The 17,404-nt window shown below is 37.1% G+C and overlaps 1 protein-coding gene across 1 annotated transcript; it reads left to right on the top strand.

Annotated features, from left to right (window-relative positions):
• Positions 1–2,009: 2,009 nt before the first annotated feature.
• Positions 2,010–16,721, top strand: LOC133990709 (sodium- and chloride-dependent betaine transporter-like). Its single transcript, XM_062429109.1, has 15 exons — positions 2,010–2,029; positions 8,104–8,243; positions 8,337–8,471; positions 8,646–8,797; positions 9,309–9,391; positions 10,152–10,284; positions 10,552–10,686; positions 11,074–11,177; positions 11,480–11,604; positions 13,923–14,035; positions 14,130–14,267; positions 14,363–14,465; positions 16,045–16,145; positions 16,346–16,516; positions 16,614–16,721. Exons 1-15 carry the CDS (start codon positions 2,010–2,012, stop codon positions 16,719–16,721), a joined length of 1,761 nt encoding a protein of 586 aa, XP_062285093.1.
• The last annotated feature ends 683 nt before the right edge of the window (positions 16,722–17,404 follow it).

Here is a 17,404-nt window from a genome sequence, read left to right as displayed (position 1 = left end):
CTTAATCGGTACACTTACCCTAACAGCTGAAAATATTGGTTAGAAAATTAGAAAAGTAATCAAATGTAATCAGTTACATTACTTTGATGAAGTAATTGAAATAGTTACATTACTTATTACATTTTAAATATGGTAACTAGTAATCGGTGTGTGTGTGTGTGTGTGTGTGTGTGTGTGTGTGTGTGTGTGTGTGTGTGTGTGTGTGTGTGTGTGTGTGTGTGTGTGTTATTGTAATGAAATCCTCAAATAATCTTGTGGATAGACACAAAAGATGCTAGCCAACTAAACATGGGCAATAGCTACTCTTCCTGGGGTCCACAAAGAAAAACAATACAGTTATAAAAACCCACAACATTATACAAAAATGCAATACAACAAACAAGATGAAGGAAAATGAGAACATGCAAAACTATTGCATTATTGTGATGAAATCCTCATATAATCTGTGGATAGACACAAAAGAATGCCAGCCTGCAATGTGGTTGTGAAAGAGAGAGAGAGATAGAGAAAGCAACTAAACATTGTTGGTATTAATGTTGGACGGGAGTATTTAGTTTGGGTTGATTAGGATAATGTGGGACACTCTTTGCAATTTTTAGGCTTAGAAATACTTTAATTTATACAAAGCAGCCTTATCTGCCAAAACTTTCTGAAATGTGCATACCCATGTGTGTCTTCCTCACCCCTCCTCCTCCTGCTGCTGTGGATGTGGATCACCATGACGTCACCCAACCGCTCCTCTCCCCACCCCTCTGTGTGTGTGTGTGTGTGTGTGTGTGTGTGTGTGTGTGTGTGTGTGTGTGTGTGTGTGTGTGTGTGTGTGTGTGTGTGTGTGTGTTATTGTAATGAAATCCTCAAGTGATCTGTGGTGGATAGACACAAAAAATGCCAGCCTGCAGTGTGTGTGTGTGTGTGTGAGAGAGAGAGAGAGAGAGAGAGAGAGAGAGAGAGACAGACAGACAGACAGTATCTACAGTATCTAAACATTTGTTGGTATTGTTGTTGTTGGAGGGGGGGAGTAACTAGTTATATTATTTTTTGAAATACAAAATAAAATGTAACTGTAATCTGTTACAGTTAGCTATTGGGGAAAAAAATGTGCAAATGTCATTTCAAATAACATAAAACCAACTAAAATACAAACAATACAACAGTTTGTTTGTTTGTTTATTAGGATAGCTACTCTTCCCGGGTCCACAAAGAAAAACAATACAGTTATAAAAACCCACAACAATACAACAAAAAAGATGAAAGAAAATGAGAACATGCAAAAAAGTAACAACATTCAAAGCATACAAGGGGGGGGGGGGGAGACACACACTAAAAAGAGGAAAATGAAATAAAAAACACATTTTAACAAATCTGATGCTACTTTTAAGACAATTTCTTGAAGATATTTTTGAATAGCTCATCTTGCCAACCCTTATTTGTCACTGACATATATATTGCTGCTTTTAATTCTTCGAAAACAATTTTTATTTTATTTTTTAAATATTTTATAAATAAATCATGACGTGGACCTTATTTGGAGCACACATGGGCTTCAATCGTGTCACAGTAGGGCTGGCTGGGCGATGTAGATACAATCAAATTTGATATCCAAATTCTAAGACGATATCTAATATTATATTCTTGTAATGAAATTACAGTTATTTATGAAAAGATTGATGGTTAGAAAGAGGGTTACATCTGAAGTCAATTATTGAAGACCTAATTTTTTAATATTTAACATGTTACTGAATACATACATTTCTTTATATTACATGTTACATGTTACATTACATTGCATATATTAACTTGCCTACATTCTTTTTTTGTGGACCCAGCATAAAATCTCCTTATATATATATATACGGAGATATATTAGAAGATTATGGCAAAAATGTCTAAGTGGTGTAACCATAAAAAACGTTGTACTAAATGGACTGTACTTATATAGTGCCTTTCTAGTCTTTTACGACCACTCAAAGCACTTTACACTACATCTCATTCACCCCATTCATACACTGATGGCAGGGGCTACCACACAGTGTGCCACCCTGCACATCAGGGGAGGCTAACCATTTACACACATTCATTCACCGTTGGCACAGCAATGGGAGCAATTTGGGGTTAAGTGTCTTGCCCAAGGACACATCGACATGTGGACTGGAGGAGCAGGGAATCGAACCGCCAATCTTTCAATTGGGGGACGACTGCTCTACCTCCTGAGCCACAGCCGCCCCGTACTACATAATTTTAATGCTTAAAAATGCTACATTCTCAATAAAACGCCATATCAACTAGTTTGGCATGATCTTACATTATATGTTTTTTATATTAAATAAAGGGAATGGAATACAATCATTTATTTTTAAAATTATAATGGCTTTATTTATTGCAAAGCCGTGCCACCATGTTAAAAACAAACCCCAATTAAATGTAAAACTCCTTGAACTCTTGAACCACAGTAAATTAAATGGCAACTATATTTTGATAGCTGATTACTTGTTCCAGTCATTATTCAAGCAAAACATTAATGGGTTCCAGCTTCTCAAATACAATAATTTTCTGGATTTTCATCTGATTTATATCACTCTGAAAATTATTGTAGAAAATGTTTATCAAAAAATAGATTGGAATATCTTCTTTGGGCTAATTACTTTGGGCTAATTACTTTGCAAAATTGCCAAATGTTTGATTTGGAATAAAAACTTTGAAAGAGTGGTTCAGTGTCTGTAAATATTTGCCCTGCTTTCTCTTCTTCCATGTATAACCCCATAGACCTATTTTCAAACAGTCTGTGGTTAAAACCCATAAAACTAATTTGTACCTAAAATCCCAGAGTTTTCCAGGAGGCCAAATATGTTACGTGAGTGAAATGAAACACAAGACAACTAGAATTTTCCATTTGACTTGCAGCCATAAAAACAATACTGCTTCTTTTTTTAATATATATATATTTCATTCAATATAAGTGTGATAAAGCTTAATTGGAGCACTGGGGCAAACTAACACAGGGTATAATGCCACACAGTGTGGAAGATGTTTCATATCAGCTGCTTTAATGGAAATATTATGAACACTAATGCTATTGTTATACCCCAAAAGAGGACATTACTGTAGCCTGTGACTCAGCTGTCTTTACGACTGTGTGCTGTGGGAGCTGCAGCTGTGAGACCTCATCCTAAATAAAAATGCATCATGTCTGACCTCATTCAACAGATGCCATAATGGAGCAAAGCCATGGAAAACACTAGTCGCTGAACACATTTTCTGGCCACTCCCTGGAACAGTGAAGGATATCCTTTTACAAGTTACAGTGCATAGCTAATACAAATACCAGTTCTTCTGGCCCTCTTGTGTGCTTACTATGGGAGAGAAAGGGCGTGGCGCTGCCGTTTGAGCTAACAGTCTGGTTGTCTTTTGAGCAACAAGTCCCCAAAGACCACATTGTTTGCTATTCATCCTCAAGGGACTAGTAGAATAAAAGCAGGTTATTCAGTAATACAAGCTGGTTTCCTGTTCTTTCTTATACATTCTGCTATTTTTCTTTAATATAATAAGAAAGCAGGCTTAAGTGATACTTTATATGAGTTATTTATTTGAAACCCCTCACCCCCCCAACACCAACACCACCACCCCATCCTGCTATGTACCAATGGACTCAGCATCCAGCTAAGCCTATTAATTGACAGCTGTGTCTTGGTTATTACAGTCTTGTGTAGTGTGTGGATTTACATTCATCATTAATCCATTAGGCTGCAGGCATAGATGTGTTTGGACAATAAAATTGCATTAATTCAAAGCACCAGTCAAAAGTTTGGACACACTTTCTAATTTAAGTGAATGGGAAATTGTGTCCAAACCTTTGATGTGTCTCTAATACCTGATTAGTGCTTACAAATGACTAAATGATGATGATTTGTTTCCATGTCATTTATATTATTTACACAGTGCTATCCATGTAGGGAAACAACACCATTCAATATGTACAATACAAAATCTCTCCAAAAGACATTCAATTAATAAGGGATATTAGAGATAAAGATGCAGAATAGATCATTTGTGAAGCTGCAGGGATTCAGTGTTTTCCCATCTTCAGCAGTGCAGGTGCTTATGCATACTGTACTTCTTTAGTATATAATTTGTCTGAATGCATTGTGTACAGTTTTAATTTTCCCTCAGTTACATTCATTTCTACTCTCTTCTGTTTGCAGACTCATGAAACATTGAGTGGTGTAATCCATCAAGTCTGCTTTCATTTTTGTCAGTTGATTTAAAAGGTCAGCACTGTATTAAATCAAAAAAAAAAAAAAATCGAACTTTGACAAAGAATTTAAAATTAAATCAAACTTGACATGAGAGAGTGGTGGATAACATCGCTCAGGCAAGTTTTTTAGGATCGTAGCCTATAATTGATTTTCATATGGTGCATACATTTAAAGGAACTAGTACCTATGACAGTAGAAAAAAACACATTCAAATTTAACACAGTAGAATAGTTTGCAAAATGATTTAGAGCCATGCAAAGTATGAGATTTGAAAAATTTAGATTAAACATGCAAAACCACTGGTATAGTCACTCACAATACATCTATTGAACTTCATGGAGGGCTCAGAAACATGTACTGTTGTATGCAACTCCAAGTGTTTATGTTATGATTCAATTTCAGTTTATAGATCCATTAAGTGTGGCAAGAAAGTAAATATCCCGTCTTGTATTTATTGGATTATAATAGAAAACTGGTGCAAATGTCCCATCATAACATAGAATTTCACAGTTGAAAATATTCATATAAACTGAGGGGTATACTAAATTGTTTAATGTAATGATTAAAAGCTTACACAGTATAATCACATTTTTAAGTAATTTGACTCTACAGGTCTGCTGCATAACTATGATGAAAACACTCTCATCTGGACACTGGTTTCCCTCCATTTCCCTTCTCTTCCAGGCTCCATCTTCAGCAGGATGACAGCAGATGGACAAAGGTTGGATCCAGGAAAGAAACAGTTGAGGGAGTAAAGCTTTAATGTGAATATGAAGTCCTCTGTGTGACTTTCTTGATATACAACTTTAAAAAACACAATAGGTGAGGCATTGCATAATCACTGATAACACTAAAGGATTTGTCTAATGACGCTAAATATTTGCTTGACAGTGTGCAACAAGGAAAATGTATACAAAGTTTTTGGTTCACTTCAGTTTCTTAAAGGACCATATGTTAAAATGCACTTAATATAGACTGATATAACTAATGATCTTTGCCCTTAATTACAGGCTTATTTCCATTTTGCAAGGTACCTACTGACACTAGATGTAGACAGTAATCCAAAAACCAGACAGCTCGTTTTAAGGTCTAATGGTTCTCCAAGGAGGCATAAAACTGTTCTTGAAAACCCTGACCTGCCTGAAGGTGGCTTCTGGCTAACACATCTGTTCTGTCCACAGTGGCACCACAGTAAGAGAGAGGAGAGTGTGTGCATCCACTCAGGGTAAAAGTACCAGTCGATGATCCTGAGGTGCTTGTAATCAATCAGGTAGAGGATAAAGGAAATCGAATGAAAATAAAAGTGCATTTTATAACATTTTCATCATTAATGAGTCTATATTTACAGAGAGAACTGACACATAATCCACATTATTTAACACAAAATCGTCAAATATAATGCTGAACCAAACCCTTTGAATGCAGCTTATGTTTTTTTTGTTGGTTTTTAGTCTCAACTATTGAATGTATTTGAGTTATTGAAAAGATGTGAGGCACTCAAGAGGGTAATAAGTACTTGCCCTTGCCTTAATGGCTGAAAAGTGCATGTTTTCAACTATCAAAGTAGCCATGAAGTATTAAAGGCTTTTTAAATGTATTACCCTCTTAAGTGCCTCACATCTTTTCAATAACTCTACAGTAGAAAAGAATCCCAAACCAAAGAGCATCATTGGGATACCTTTCTACACCCAGGCAGCACTATATTCATATGTTGTTTTTGTTAATGAATATTTAATTTTTATTGTCATGAAATTTTCTACAGATGTCCATGGTCACTAGAGGATGATGAAGAAAAGGTCTGGTAACCTTTTCTTCCGGGACCTGACATTTCTAAACAAGACACGACAATAATCTGATGGGTTAGAGAATACAATGTAACAACAAGAAAAGAAAAGAAAATGGAAGTGGAAATAAAATTAGTAAATCCGATCTTCAGTATGAGAGAAGATGCACTTTTGTCTTTTATTTTTAATCTGTTTTTTCTTCTTTTTCTTCTTCATCTGACCTTGGACTGAGATGAATGAAATATTTCAATTGGTAGCACATTCAAAATTGTCAAGTAATGTTTTGAATCTTCTCTTTTCCCTCTAAGAAGGGATTTGCACATTTCAGCTTACTGATTATTACGGTGCTACAGCAGAGTTATCGTTTTCATGATATGATCTGACTATGAATGACTGTGCCTTCAGTCTTTTCTCAGTAATAAAGTATGAGCTGTTTTCCTACATTTAACACTTTGTTGGCTTTAAAGTGTTGAGTCTAGTCTAGTCTACATGCCAGCTACACCACAGCATTAACAGGTGAGATATCTGATCTTGCGTTAATGGAAATACATTTAACAGGAAAGCAATAACTTTATGTCAAATGGTATATCTGAGTGTGAAATATGACATGGAAATCCCCAAGGCTCAACAATAGTCTGTTCTGTTTGAACCAGGCGGGGAACCTCCTTTGAACCTCTGAGCGGAGGCCAACGCGGAAGTAACTTAAAACTGCATTCTATCAAAAGGCCATCAGGGGGCGACTGTTTTGGTGTCAAAAGGACTTCTGTCTCTATGCAAGTCAATGGAGAATTCACCAACTTCTCACTTGATTTCTAACCTCAGTAAATGTTTTCATAATGTGTTTATGGTCTCAATCGCTAGTTTAAAGTCTTCTTCAATACAGTATGATGTTCATTTGTGAAATTTTGCCCTCACTGATTTTATATTTGACGATAAAGCAGGATATGCATTATGGCGTGGCTACGTCGTGATTGACAGGTTGATTGATTCACAGGTTCAGGAGGGTGCCTCATGGCCCTCCTGATGTCCATATAAGTAGAATCCGTGTTTTTATTTTTCCCGGCACGCACCGGAAATTTTCAAGATGGCGCTGCTCAGATCCGATACTATTGGCCTCCGAGCAGCAGTCCACAAACCAATGGGTGACGTTACGTCCATTTCTTATAAACAGTCTATGGTTTGAACTCTACATGTTTCAAAGGGAAGACTACACAATGCTCTAATGACTGAATGATTATAACACCAATGTTTGAAGTTATAGTATTCAATCAATCAATCAATCAATCAATCAATCAATCTTTATTTGTATAGCGCCAAATCACAACAAAGTTATCTCAAGGCACTTTACACATAGAGCAGGTTCTAAACCGTACTCTTCAGGTTTTAATTTGAAAGAGACCCAACATTCCCACATGAGCAAGCACTTAGCGACAATGGCAAGAAAAAAACTCCCTTTTAACAGGAAGAAACCTCAGGCAGAACCAGGCTCAAAGTGGGCGGCCATCTGCCTCGACCGGTTGGGGTAGAGAGGAGAAAGAGGAAGGATAGGAGAGAGAGAGAAGCATATTGAAAATAAACATTGAAGCTAGAAGGTCCGGGACTGGAATCTGTCATCCTGACGTCTACAGGCCAAGATTACCTGTGAGACTAGAAAGCACAGACAACTCCGGGGAAGAAGTTTAGGTTATTGAATGCATTAATAGTACATGAATGTTAATGGAGATGGATGGATAAAGAGAGAGAGGAGGAGAGATGAGTTCAGTGCATCATGGGAGTAGGATTCAAATTAACATGCCCCCACAAGCTAATATTATGCAAAGCACTTGCATATTTTTTCCATAAAACCTGATTACAAGATTAACACAATACCTCTTTAAGAGCTCCTGTGTATTTTGCAAAACAAAAAGTTTAAAACCAGAATGACTTGCTTTGCGATATTAATGTAATCAAATTAGGAAAAGACACATAATAAAAGTAGCACAGATAAGTTTTGGCAGAATTTTGGGATCATCACAGAAACACGCAATGGATGAAGTTCCTGATCTTGACATGAAGAGAGAAAGAAGGAGAAGAGAGAATCAGAGAGGGGATGGAGACAGAGGACAGTGGGCCAGTAAAAGAGAATATATTCTAGTTGTTGCAGGAAATGTGGTCGGCATGGGCAACGTTTGGAGATTTCCTTACCTCTGCTACAAGAATGGAGGAGGTAAATCATATTTTGAATTAAGTGAAGAGTTGATTACACTAAATTAATCTGTAATTTCCATGATCATACATATCTGAATTTATATATGTATAGGTGCTTTTCTGGTGCCATATGGTGTGTTAGCTGTGTTGGTTGGGATACCTCTGTTCCTACTGGAGAGTGCAGTTGGTCAATACACCCAGGAAGGATTCATCACCTGTTGGAGGAAACTGTGTCCACTGGCACAAGGTAAGTTGATTTATGTTGAGATAAAAATTTGACAGTTAACAGATGATGAAAAATATTGTAACTTTGTACATGAAACGATAAGGAATCAAATTGTTTGTGTCTAAAATCAAAGATATAGATCTAGGGATTTATAACAATTTTAACTTAACTATTGCTTGCTTTTCCTTGTTTTAGGAATTGGATATGCACAATTTGTGATGAAACTTTATGACTTCAGCTACATTTTAATCCAAGTCTGGGCTCTCTTCTACCTGGTGTTCTCATTCAGGTCCCAGCTCCCCTGGGCCACATGTGATAACACCTGGAATACAGGTAAATGTTTGATTGTGGTTTACTTATAATTTTATAAAACCATTAGAAAAACAGTGCATTATAATAGTCAATATGAGGTTGAATAAAATAATTTAATGTGATGAAACAGCAAATGAGGACACACTGTCAATGATAAAAAACTTTTTTTTTTTTTTAAATAGAGGGTTACACATTTTGGCAAACATATCCTGTTCTACTGTCTACATGTCAAGTTCAACAAGGAGAGATTAGTTGCAATTAAATAACAATATAAAAAGAGGAAAGTGATTGAGAGCAGAATTGATGATGAAACTGGATGTTTCTTGGCAGTGAAATTCACCAATAGTACAATAAAACATTACAAACATTCAAGGAAAGTTTTGTGCTTGCTGAACTTTCTAAAAAGAGTAACAACTTGCTTTTATGCCATACAGTAACAACAGCTGGCACTTTATCTTGTTAGTTTGCATGAATAATAATAAGAAAAAAACATTTATCATTCTCATTATTTTGTTCTCTAAACCAGTGAACTGTATGGGTCTTCAGATTTCGGATTCTGTGTCGACAAATCTGACGTCAAATCAGACCATGTTAACCAACACCACGTCTGCTGCCACGGAGTTCTGGGAGTGAGTCTAAATGCTTGTTCTTTGAATGTTCGTTTAAAGTTGTTTAAGGTTTGTAAAATGACCTGTGATTGAAGTTTGATGATGTGTGTTTGAAACTTGGGCTGTGAAGTATGAAAGATGTGAATATACAAATAGGCAAGTAGATTCTACTGAAAGATGCTAATCTTCTGGGTCTGACAAGTGAAGCCAATGTGGAAGTGACTTAAACCTGTATTTTCTCCACTGGCTCCAAAAAGAAGCCAGATTGCATTAGCACTAGCATTAGCATTATCACAGTTAACCATACACTGTAAACACACTGTGCTAACAAAGGTGGCAGCTAGCGTTAGGTTTAGCTCCATCCTCTCGTCCAAATATGGTCACTTCTGACTCCAAAAGTGCAAGATGGTGACCGTCAGAATTCGAAACTCAAGGCTTCAAAACTATGGAAATATAAAGAGGGGAGTCGGGGTTGTGACACACAATAGAATTGTATCCACTGATTTACTGACATCTCTTTCACAATGTAAGTCTCAATAATAATTTTAGGCCCAAACCAATGGGTGACAGTGGCTACATCTATTATTTTCGCAGTCTATTGTATTATCGGAAATGTAGGCTTCACTGTTTTTGTGCTATGATTTTGACCTTTTTCAGCTTTATAAAACTGCAGAAATAATTTACAAAATTGCACATGACCTTCACTTTTCGCCTGTTTGCCACTATCCAGTGTATTCAACAGTGTCACATTATTTTAATGTGTAATTTCCCTTCTTCTCAGACGCAGGGTGCTGACCATGTCTGCAGGCATCGAGGACCTGGGCAGGGTGAGATGGGAGCTGGTTTTGTGTCTTCTGGCCTGCTGGGTGTTCACATACTTCAGTATCTGGAAAAGTGTCAGATCCTCTGCAAAGGTGAGTTGATATTTCATCCTCACCCTAACCCTAACACATCCTATTTTATCTTTGTATGCTCCTCCTTGTTTCACTGTTTTATCATGTTTCATAGGTTTAAATTCTAATTATTCTTACTGGTTTATCATATTTATGCTGTACCTTTTTGTTAAAGACTTTGCAACTCTGTTTAGAAAAAGTGCTTATATACAGTAAGTACAATTGTTATCGTCAGTAGGGTTTCCAGTTATGACAAAGAAAGAAAGTTAAAATTATGTTTTTTTTAAGGTAGCATACTTCACTGCCACCTTCCCCTACGTGATGCTCCTGATACTGCTCATCAGGGGATTGACTTTACCTGGAGCTTGGGATGGTATCTACTACTACCTGTATCCAGATTTGAAAGGCCTGGCTAACCTTGAGGTATTTTATATTTATACCATGTACAATACATGGAAACATTTTAGGTCACGTGAGAGGAAGACTGTCCAGACTGGTTGGTAATCCACCAGTGACAATTTTTATTTCTAACTTTTGTGTCCAATTGGATTTTCTGAATCCAGTTCAAAACAGCTTTGAAGAGTTTACTGAGACATTTTAACGTTCATCCAGTTAGTTAATGTATATATTTGAATCTATGACGAGAGCTTGGCTACTGGAGACTTCAGGCTAGGTGACAGGGGAGGGGAGATGCAAGTGGAGCTAACTTTATAAAAAGATTCACTAGAGAATGAACTGGATGTGTTACTTTTACCTCAGTATGCAGAACTCCCTACCATGTATGTTTTATATTTATTTGTTACATTACAGGTCTGGATGGAGGCAGGATCTCAAATATGCTTTTCCTACAGCGTGACCATAGGAACTCTCAATGTTTTGAGCAGCTATAATGAATACAAGAACAACTGCTACAAGTAAGCATAAGTTGCAAAACACAATAAGTTTTATAAGAGCTTTTTAACTCATTTATGTCTGATTTTTTAATACATGAAAGTGGAAGTTAGAGTTAAATGTCAAACGTAGTTCATAATGTATTAATAATATAAGAAATAACCTCTCAAAAAGCGCTTTGAGTGGTCATAATGACTGGAAAAGCGCTATATAACTGTAGTCCATTTACCATTTAACTTCTTTTCACATCACTATTTATATAACTATCAAACCAATACAAATGTCTGATGTTTGACATGGAGTTTTGTCTCACTGTGACCTCTAGGGACTGTTTTTGGCTCTGTCTGCTGAACAGTGGGACCAGTTTTGTTGCTGGATTTGTCGTCTTCTCTGTACTTGGATTCATGGCTCAGAAACAGGGTGTTACTGTCGACGCTGTGGCTGAGTCTGGTACATTCAAAGATTTTTTAAGTCACCTTTAGTTCAACGCTATAGTTTCCCAAGATTTCAAATCAGCCTCAAGATTGTGCACTCGTTGGTTAAGTTTGTTTAGAAATGGCTTCAAAGATAAAAACTACATAGATCATTTCTCAGAGAACTTCTATATGATGTCAGGATGTTGGGTTGTGTAGCAGAAAAAGCTCTTGAAACTAAGGGCGTTTTCGGACCTATAGTTCGATTGTTTTGGTCCGCAGCAGGAAATAAATTGTTAAGATGTAGAATAGAGACTTTGGTACGGTTCGGCTTCACATGCGCATATTTCTAAACAAACCAAAATACATAATAGTTGAGCTGGCTACTCCTCATAGGTCACTTTGGTGTTTATCTTCCGGACATACACTACCGGTCAAAAGTTTTAGAACACCCCAATTTTTCCAGTTTTTTATTGAAATTCAAGCAGTTCAAGTCAAATGAATAGCTTGAAATGGTACAAAGGTAAGTGGTGAACTGACAGAGGTAAAAAAAAAAAAAAGGTAAGGTTACCCAAAACTGAAAATTATACAAAAACACTTAAAAATGTAGGTGTTTCCTACAGAGAAATTGCAAAGAAAGTCAAGGTGTCAGTTAGTACAGTTTCCTTCAAAAAGCTCTCAGAAACTGGGGGAAACTCTAAAAAGGAAGAGGTCTGGCAGACCCAGGTTTCTGAGAGTCAACAGCTTGCGTGATAGACGGCTCACAGGACAACAGCTTCAAGCACAGCTTCATAGTGGTCATAGTAAGCAAGTCACAGTTTGAACTGTGAAGAGAAGTTGCAGGTTTGACAGGTCGAGTTGCAGCAAGAAAGCCATTGCTAAGACGTCAGAATAAGAAGAAGAGGCTTGTCTGGGCCATGAAACACCATCAATGGACTACTGAAGACTGGAAGGTGTTATGGACTGATGAATCAAAATTTAAAATATTTTGTTCATCACGCAGGAGTTTTGTACGCCTTCGAGTAGGCAAAAGGATGGTTCCTCAGTGTGTGACATTAACTGTCAAATATGGAGGAGGAAGCATGATGGTCTGGGGCTGTTTTTCTGGATCCAGGGTCGGCTACCACAGCATTCTGCAGCGCCATGCAGTACCCTCTTTTATGAACGTAGATGGTCAGGGGTTCATCCTACAGCAAGATAATGACCCAAAACATAAGTCCAAGCTATGCCAGAACTACCTAAGGAAAAAAGACAAAGATGGTAAACTTGAAAACATTTTTACAATAAAAAACTGGAAAAATTGCGGTGTTCTAAAACTTTTGACCGGTAGTGTAGATAAACGCGCCGCTTTCGAGGTTCACAACGGAACGACAGCTTCGCGGGGTGATCTTGGCTCTGGTCCTCACATATGACATCGTTTGCATTAGTGATTTTCAGAGGTGGCAATAGTACTAACATTCTGTACATAAGTAGAAGTACAGATACTTGTGTAAAAAAGACTGAAAAAGTAGAAATACTGATTCAACTTAAGTACAAAAGTAAAACTTAAAAATGATTTTTTACCATACATTTTTACCTTTTTTTGATAACTCGGCAAAACGAAAAAAGTTCTCGGCACACAAAATAGGATAGTATTCCTCTTTTGTTAACAATCTGCACAGAAATTTTTTTTTTGTTGAAAGCCAAATTTCAGACAGAATATATATAAATATATAAGATATATAATATAAATATTAGGGCTGTCAGCATTAACGCGTTTATTGTGATGACTTAAGGGCCGAGCGTTATGCGTTAATTTTTAAAAACACGTTATTCGCTCCTCATCCGACTCACTGACTGTCAAAGATTGTCGTTAAAATCGACCTCTGTAAACTGTGCACAGTACACAGCATGTGTCCATATGGTAGGAGTCTTCTTGCTGCTGTCATATTCCTGCACTGTCTGCACACATTGATGGGGCTTTCTTTGTCAGTAGAGGATTCTGATATGAGCAGCCGCCCAGGGCTAAAAACGAGATTACAGTTTCTAAACAGATTAACGTGATGAAAAACATGTCACCCAGTGCAGCGGTGTGGCTCAATTACGTGTTTTTAGTAGTTTTTGGACAACAACACTGGTCTAGACCACAGAGGAATAAGATAGATTAGGCTTTTTGTACACACACAAACACTTGTATTTTGTAGATTATTTCATTTTTGGGTTTGGATCTGCACATAAGATTTGTGGACAATATATGAAATGTAGAACATTGTCAGCCTTATCTTTTAAAGATATTGAAATGATATAATGTGTTCAATGATGAAATCCAGCTACAGAAATAATATACTTTCTAACTTGTTTATTTCCAATCCACAGGTCCAGGTTTGGCCTTCATTGCTTACCCTCAGGCAACGGCTATGATTCCTTTTCCACAGCTCTGGACTGTCTGCTTTTTCCTGATGCTGATCTTCCTCAGTGCTGACACACATGTATGATATTTTATTTTATTACCAACTAATTAATAACTAATGCACTGCAGGAAGAAACTAATATCGTGGTTTACTGATTTTATTTTGTTCCCAGTTTGTGACAGTTGAGTGTTTTATTACCTCAATAAGCGACTTGTTTCCGAAGCTGTTTCGTAAACCAGGAAGACATGAGATCTTTGTGCTCGTCATTTGTTCATCCTTCTTCCTCATACATCTGACTTTGGTCACTGAGGTAGATAAAATAAGTCCATGAAAACACATTGAAACAACACAAAATATGTTTAAAAACTATTTCTTATATTTAAATCTTGTCTCTTCCGGCTCTAGGGAGGAGTTTACATTTTCCAGCTTATTGATTATTATGCTTGTACCAGAGCTTTTCATTATTTCATGGCTTTATCTCAGTGTCTGGCTCTGGCTTGGGGTTTTGGTAAGTAAAAAATGTATTTATTATATCCTGTTTTCATGATATGATCTGACTATCTGTATGTACAGACAGGGTACAAATTAAAGGAAAAAACGAAAGTTAAAAATAAAAGTGTCTTAGTGAGGTGTTGGACCACCACGTTCCATCAGAATAGCTTCAATGCACCGTGGCACTGATTCTACAAGTCCCTGAACTCTATTGGATGTGTGAACACCATTCTTCTAGAAGATATTCCCTCATTTGGTGTGTTGATGGTGGTGCTGGAGAGTGTCGGCCCAAAATCCCCCATAGGAGTTTAACTGGGTTGAGATCTGGAGACCATAGCATATGATTTATGTAATTTTCATCCCCATTAAACCATTTAGTGTCCTTTTGTTCCCTATGGATGGGGACATTATCATCCTGGAAAAGACCACTCCCATCAGGATAGAAGTGTTTCATCATAGGATAAAGGTGATCACTTGGAAACAACTTTGTATTGATTTGCAGTGACTCTTCCCTCTATTGGGACAAGTGGACCCAAACCATGCCAGCAAAATGCCCCCCACAGCATAACAGAGCCACCAGATCCCCTCACTGTAGGGGTCAACATTCAGGCCTGTACCACTCTCTTGGTGAACGCCACACATGTACTAGCTTACTTGTTGAAAATAATATAAAGGATGACTCATCTCACTGTATCACACCTCTGACTGTAGACTAGTGGTTTTTGCACCACTGAACTCTCAAATGTGCATTCGTCTTTGTAAGGAGGGGTTTATGCACTTCAACCGTATTACAATATCCCTCTCTATGTAATTATTGACAGACTGTTTTGCTGACACAGTCTGATCACATCCTGCATTGACATTCTCAGTCACCTGAGGAGGAATTGCTCTTCTGTTTTTCCTCACATATCGCACTAATGCACGGGCATCACCGTCAGCAAATAAATGCCTGGTCGACCGCAATTTCCAACCCTATTTACTGATGTCTTTCTCATAGATCTCAATGCAGAGGTCACTTTAGTCACTGTTCCTATTGAAGCAGCAGCTAGTTGAATAGTCTTTGTGACTGAAGCTCCTGGCTTTAAATCAACTGTCTTTTAGTCACTTAGATCTTCACCTCATGCCATCTTGATACAAAAACAGAATCAGCTGGGTCTGCTCAGCATTTTAATACAAGCCACAGAGCATTATTGGATGTTAATTGCTTAATTGTACCATGTAGTACAGCCATGTGGAAGCATCTGTAGTCCTTGTGTTTCTCCACACATTTATTCAGGCTTTGCCTTTAATTTGACATATAATCACAATATAAGATGTATAGGAATGCTTTGAATTTGAGTGTTTACTATGATTTGATTTTAGATAGCTTTGGCTAGACTGATTGCATTGTTTGAATGTAACCAAAGTCACTGCTTTTCTGATCCGTGTTATTCACAGTCATTCACATTTGAGCTACAATTTCCTGCAATACTGATAAAAACCTCCATGTGACTTTGAAAGTTGCGAGAGCTCAACATACTGCAACTTAAAAAACACATGCAAATCTCGGGTCCAATTTAGAGACTAGTCTAATACACAGTCTGAATTCCCATCAGGTGCTGACCGTATTATTAACATCATTGAGGACATGACTGGACAGAGACCATCTGTTTTCTTCAAAGTGTGCTGGAGATACATCATTCCTCTGCTGTCACTGGTGAGTTAGAAAAGGTTTCATAGACTGTATTTAGTTTCCTTGATTGGTAAAACTCTTAACAGCCTGTTTCCACAGACACTCCAGCAAAAATAATCTTGCTTTACTACAGTTTGAAAAGTATTTTAGCAACAGAACATGGTATTTTGTGTGTGTTTCTGTACTTTATTAATATCTGCAAAAAACTGTCCATACCTTCTTAGACTTCCTTTATCCTGTACCTGGTTGATTACACACACCTCACGATTAACGACAGGTACGTTTACCCTGACTGGGCATACGCTCTAGGCTGGACCATGACTCTCTCCTCTGTTCTCATGGTGCCGCTTTGGGCAGCTGGACAGATGTGTTTTACAGCAGGCACCTTCAGACAGGTGAGTGTTCAAAAGAGTGGATGCCTCAATAAAAGCTTCTTAGTCATCCCAATGATTACTGTTGTGTTTTAACTTACGTACTCATCCTTTTTCTCAGCGTTTGTCTGTCCTTCTTCATCCTGTTGAAGATCCAGTCTCACAGAGGAGAAAAATGGAAGAGGATGGGTTACATGTGGAGCTGAGGACGTCTGGAGAGACAACTTAGTGCCATCTTAACAGTTACATTAGCTAGACACTTCTGTCATTGTTTATGTTTGTAGTAATCAGCATGGCTAAGATTTACTTACAGATTTTCGTGACAAAATGTTTACTTGATGAAATGAGGACTTAAAATAAAGTTAGAAAAAATAAAAATATTTAGGTCAAACTGATTTTACGTGTTCCAGCATATTGAATGTGAAGATTTGCAGCTTTTCTCAGCTTTATATCAACAATCAATTAATTAAATGGCTCTATTTCTAATCATTTTAATGCTTTACACTATAGATTTAACAATTAATCAATTATAGACTGACACTCAAAATCACGAGTTTCTACCCTTGCTCTAGATGATTGTGGTGAGGATATGTTGTGTTTGGATCTGTACTGATGTCTGGGTATTTCAAGTGTAAAATAAAGACGTACATTCAAGATTACTGGTGCACATATTAAAATTCCCTAACATCGGTCATAACTAGACTTAATGGGAATTACTAAAATGTATCATTATAATTTAAAACTATGACACAGAATAAAAGAGTAAAACAAAGTGCAGCATACAAAGATAAAACAAAAAACACAATAAAAACATGTTTAAATTTCAAGAAAAGGCTTTTGAATGAATACCTAAAATACTGTTTATATACTACTACATTTTTCACCAAATACAATATGTTTGCAAACATTATC

Source organism: Scomber scombrus, chromosome 11 (genome assembly GCF_963691925.1).
Source record: "Scomber scombrus chromosome 11, fScoSco1.1, whole genome shotgun sequence".
NCBI lineage: Eukaryota > Metazoa > Chordata > Actinopteri > Scombriformes > Scombridae > Scomber > Scomber scombrus.
Note: the sequence above shows the minus strand (reverse complement) of the source record. Positions and strands in the feature narration are given on the sequence as shown.

Coding starts and splice junctions, on each gene's coding strand:
- LOC133990709 (XM_062429109.1), top strand. CDS start 2,010: ATGGCAGGGGCTACCACACA. Junction 10,285..10,551: donor GTGTCAGATCCTCTGCAAAG/GTGAGTTGATAT, acceptor GTTTTTTTTAAG/GTAGCATACTTCACTGCCAC. Junction 10,687..11,073: donor AAGGCCTGGCTAACCTTGAG/GTATTTTATATT, acceptor GTTACATTACAG/GTCTGGATGGAGGCAGGATC.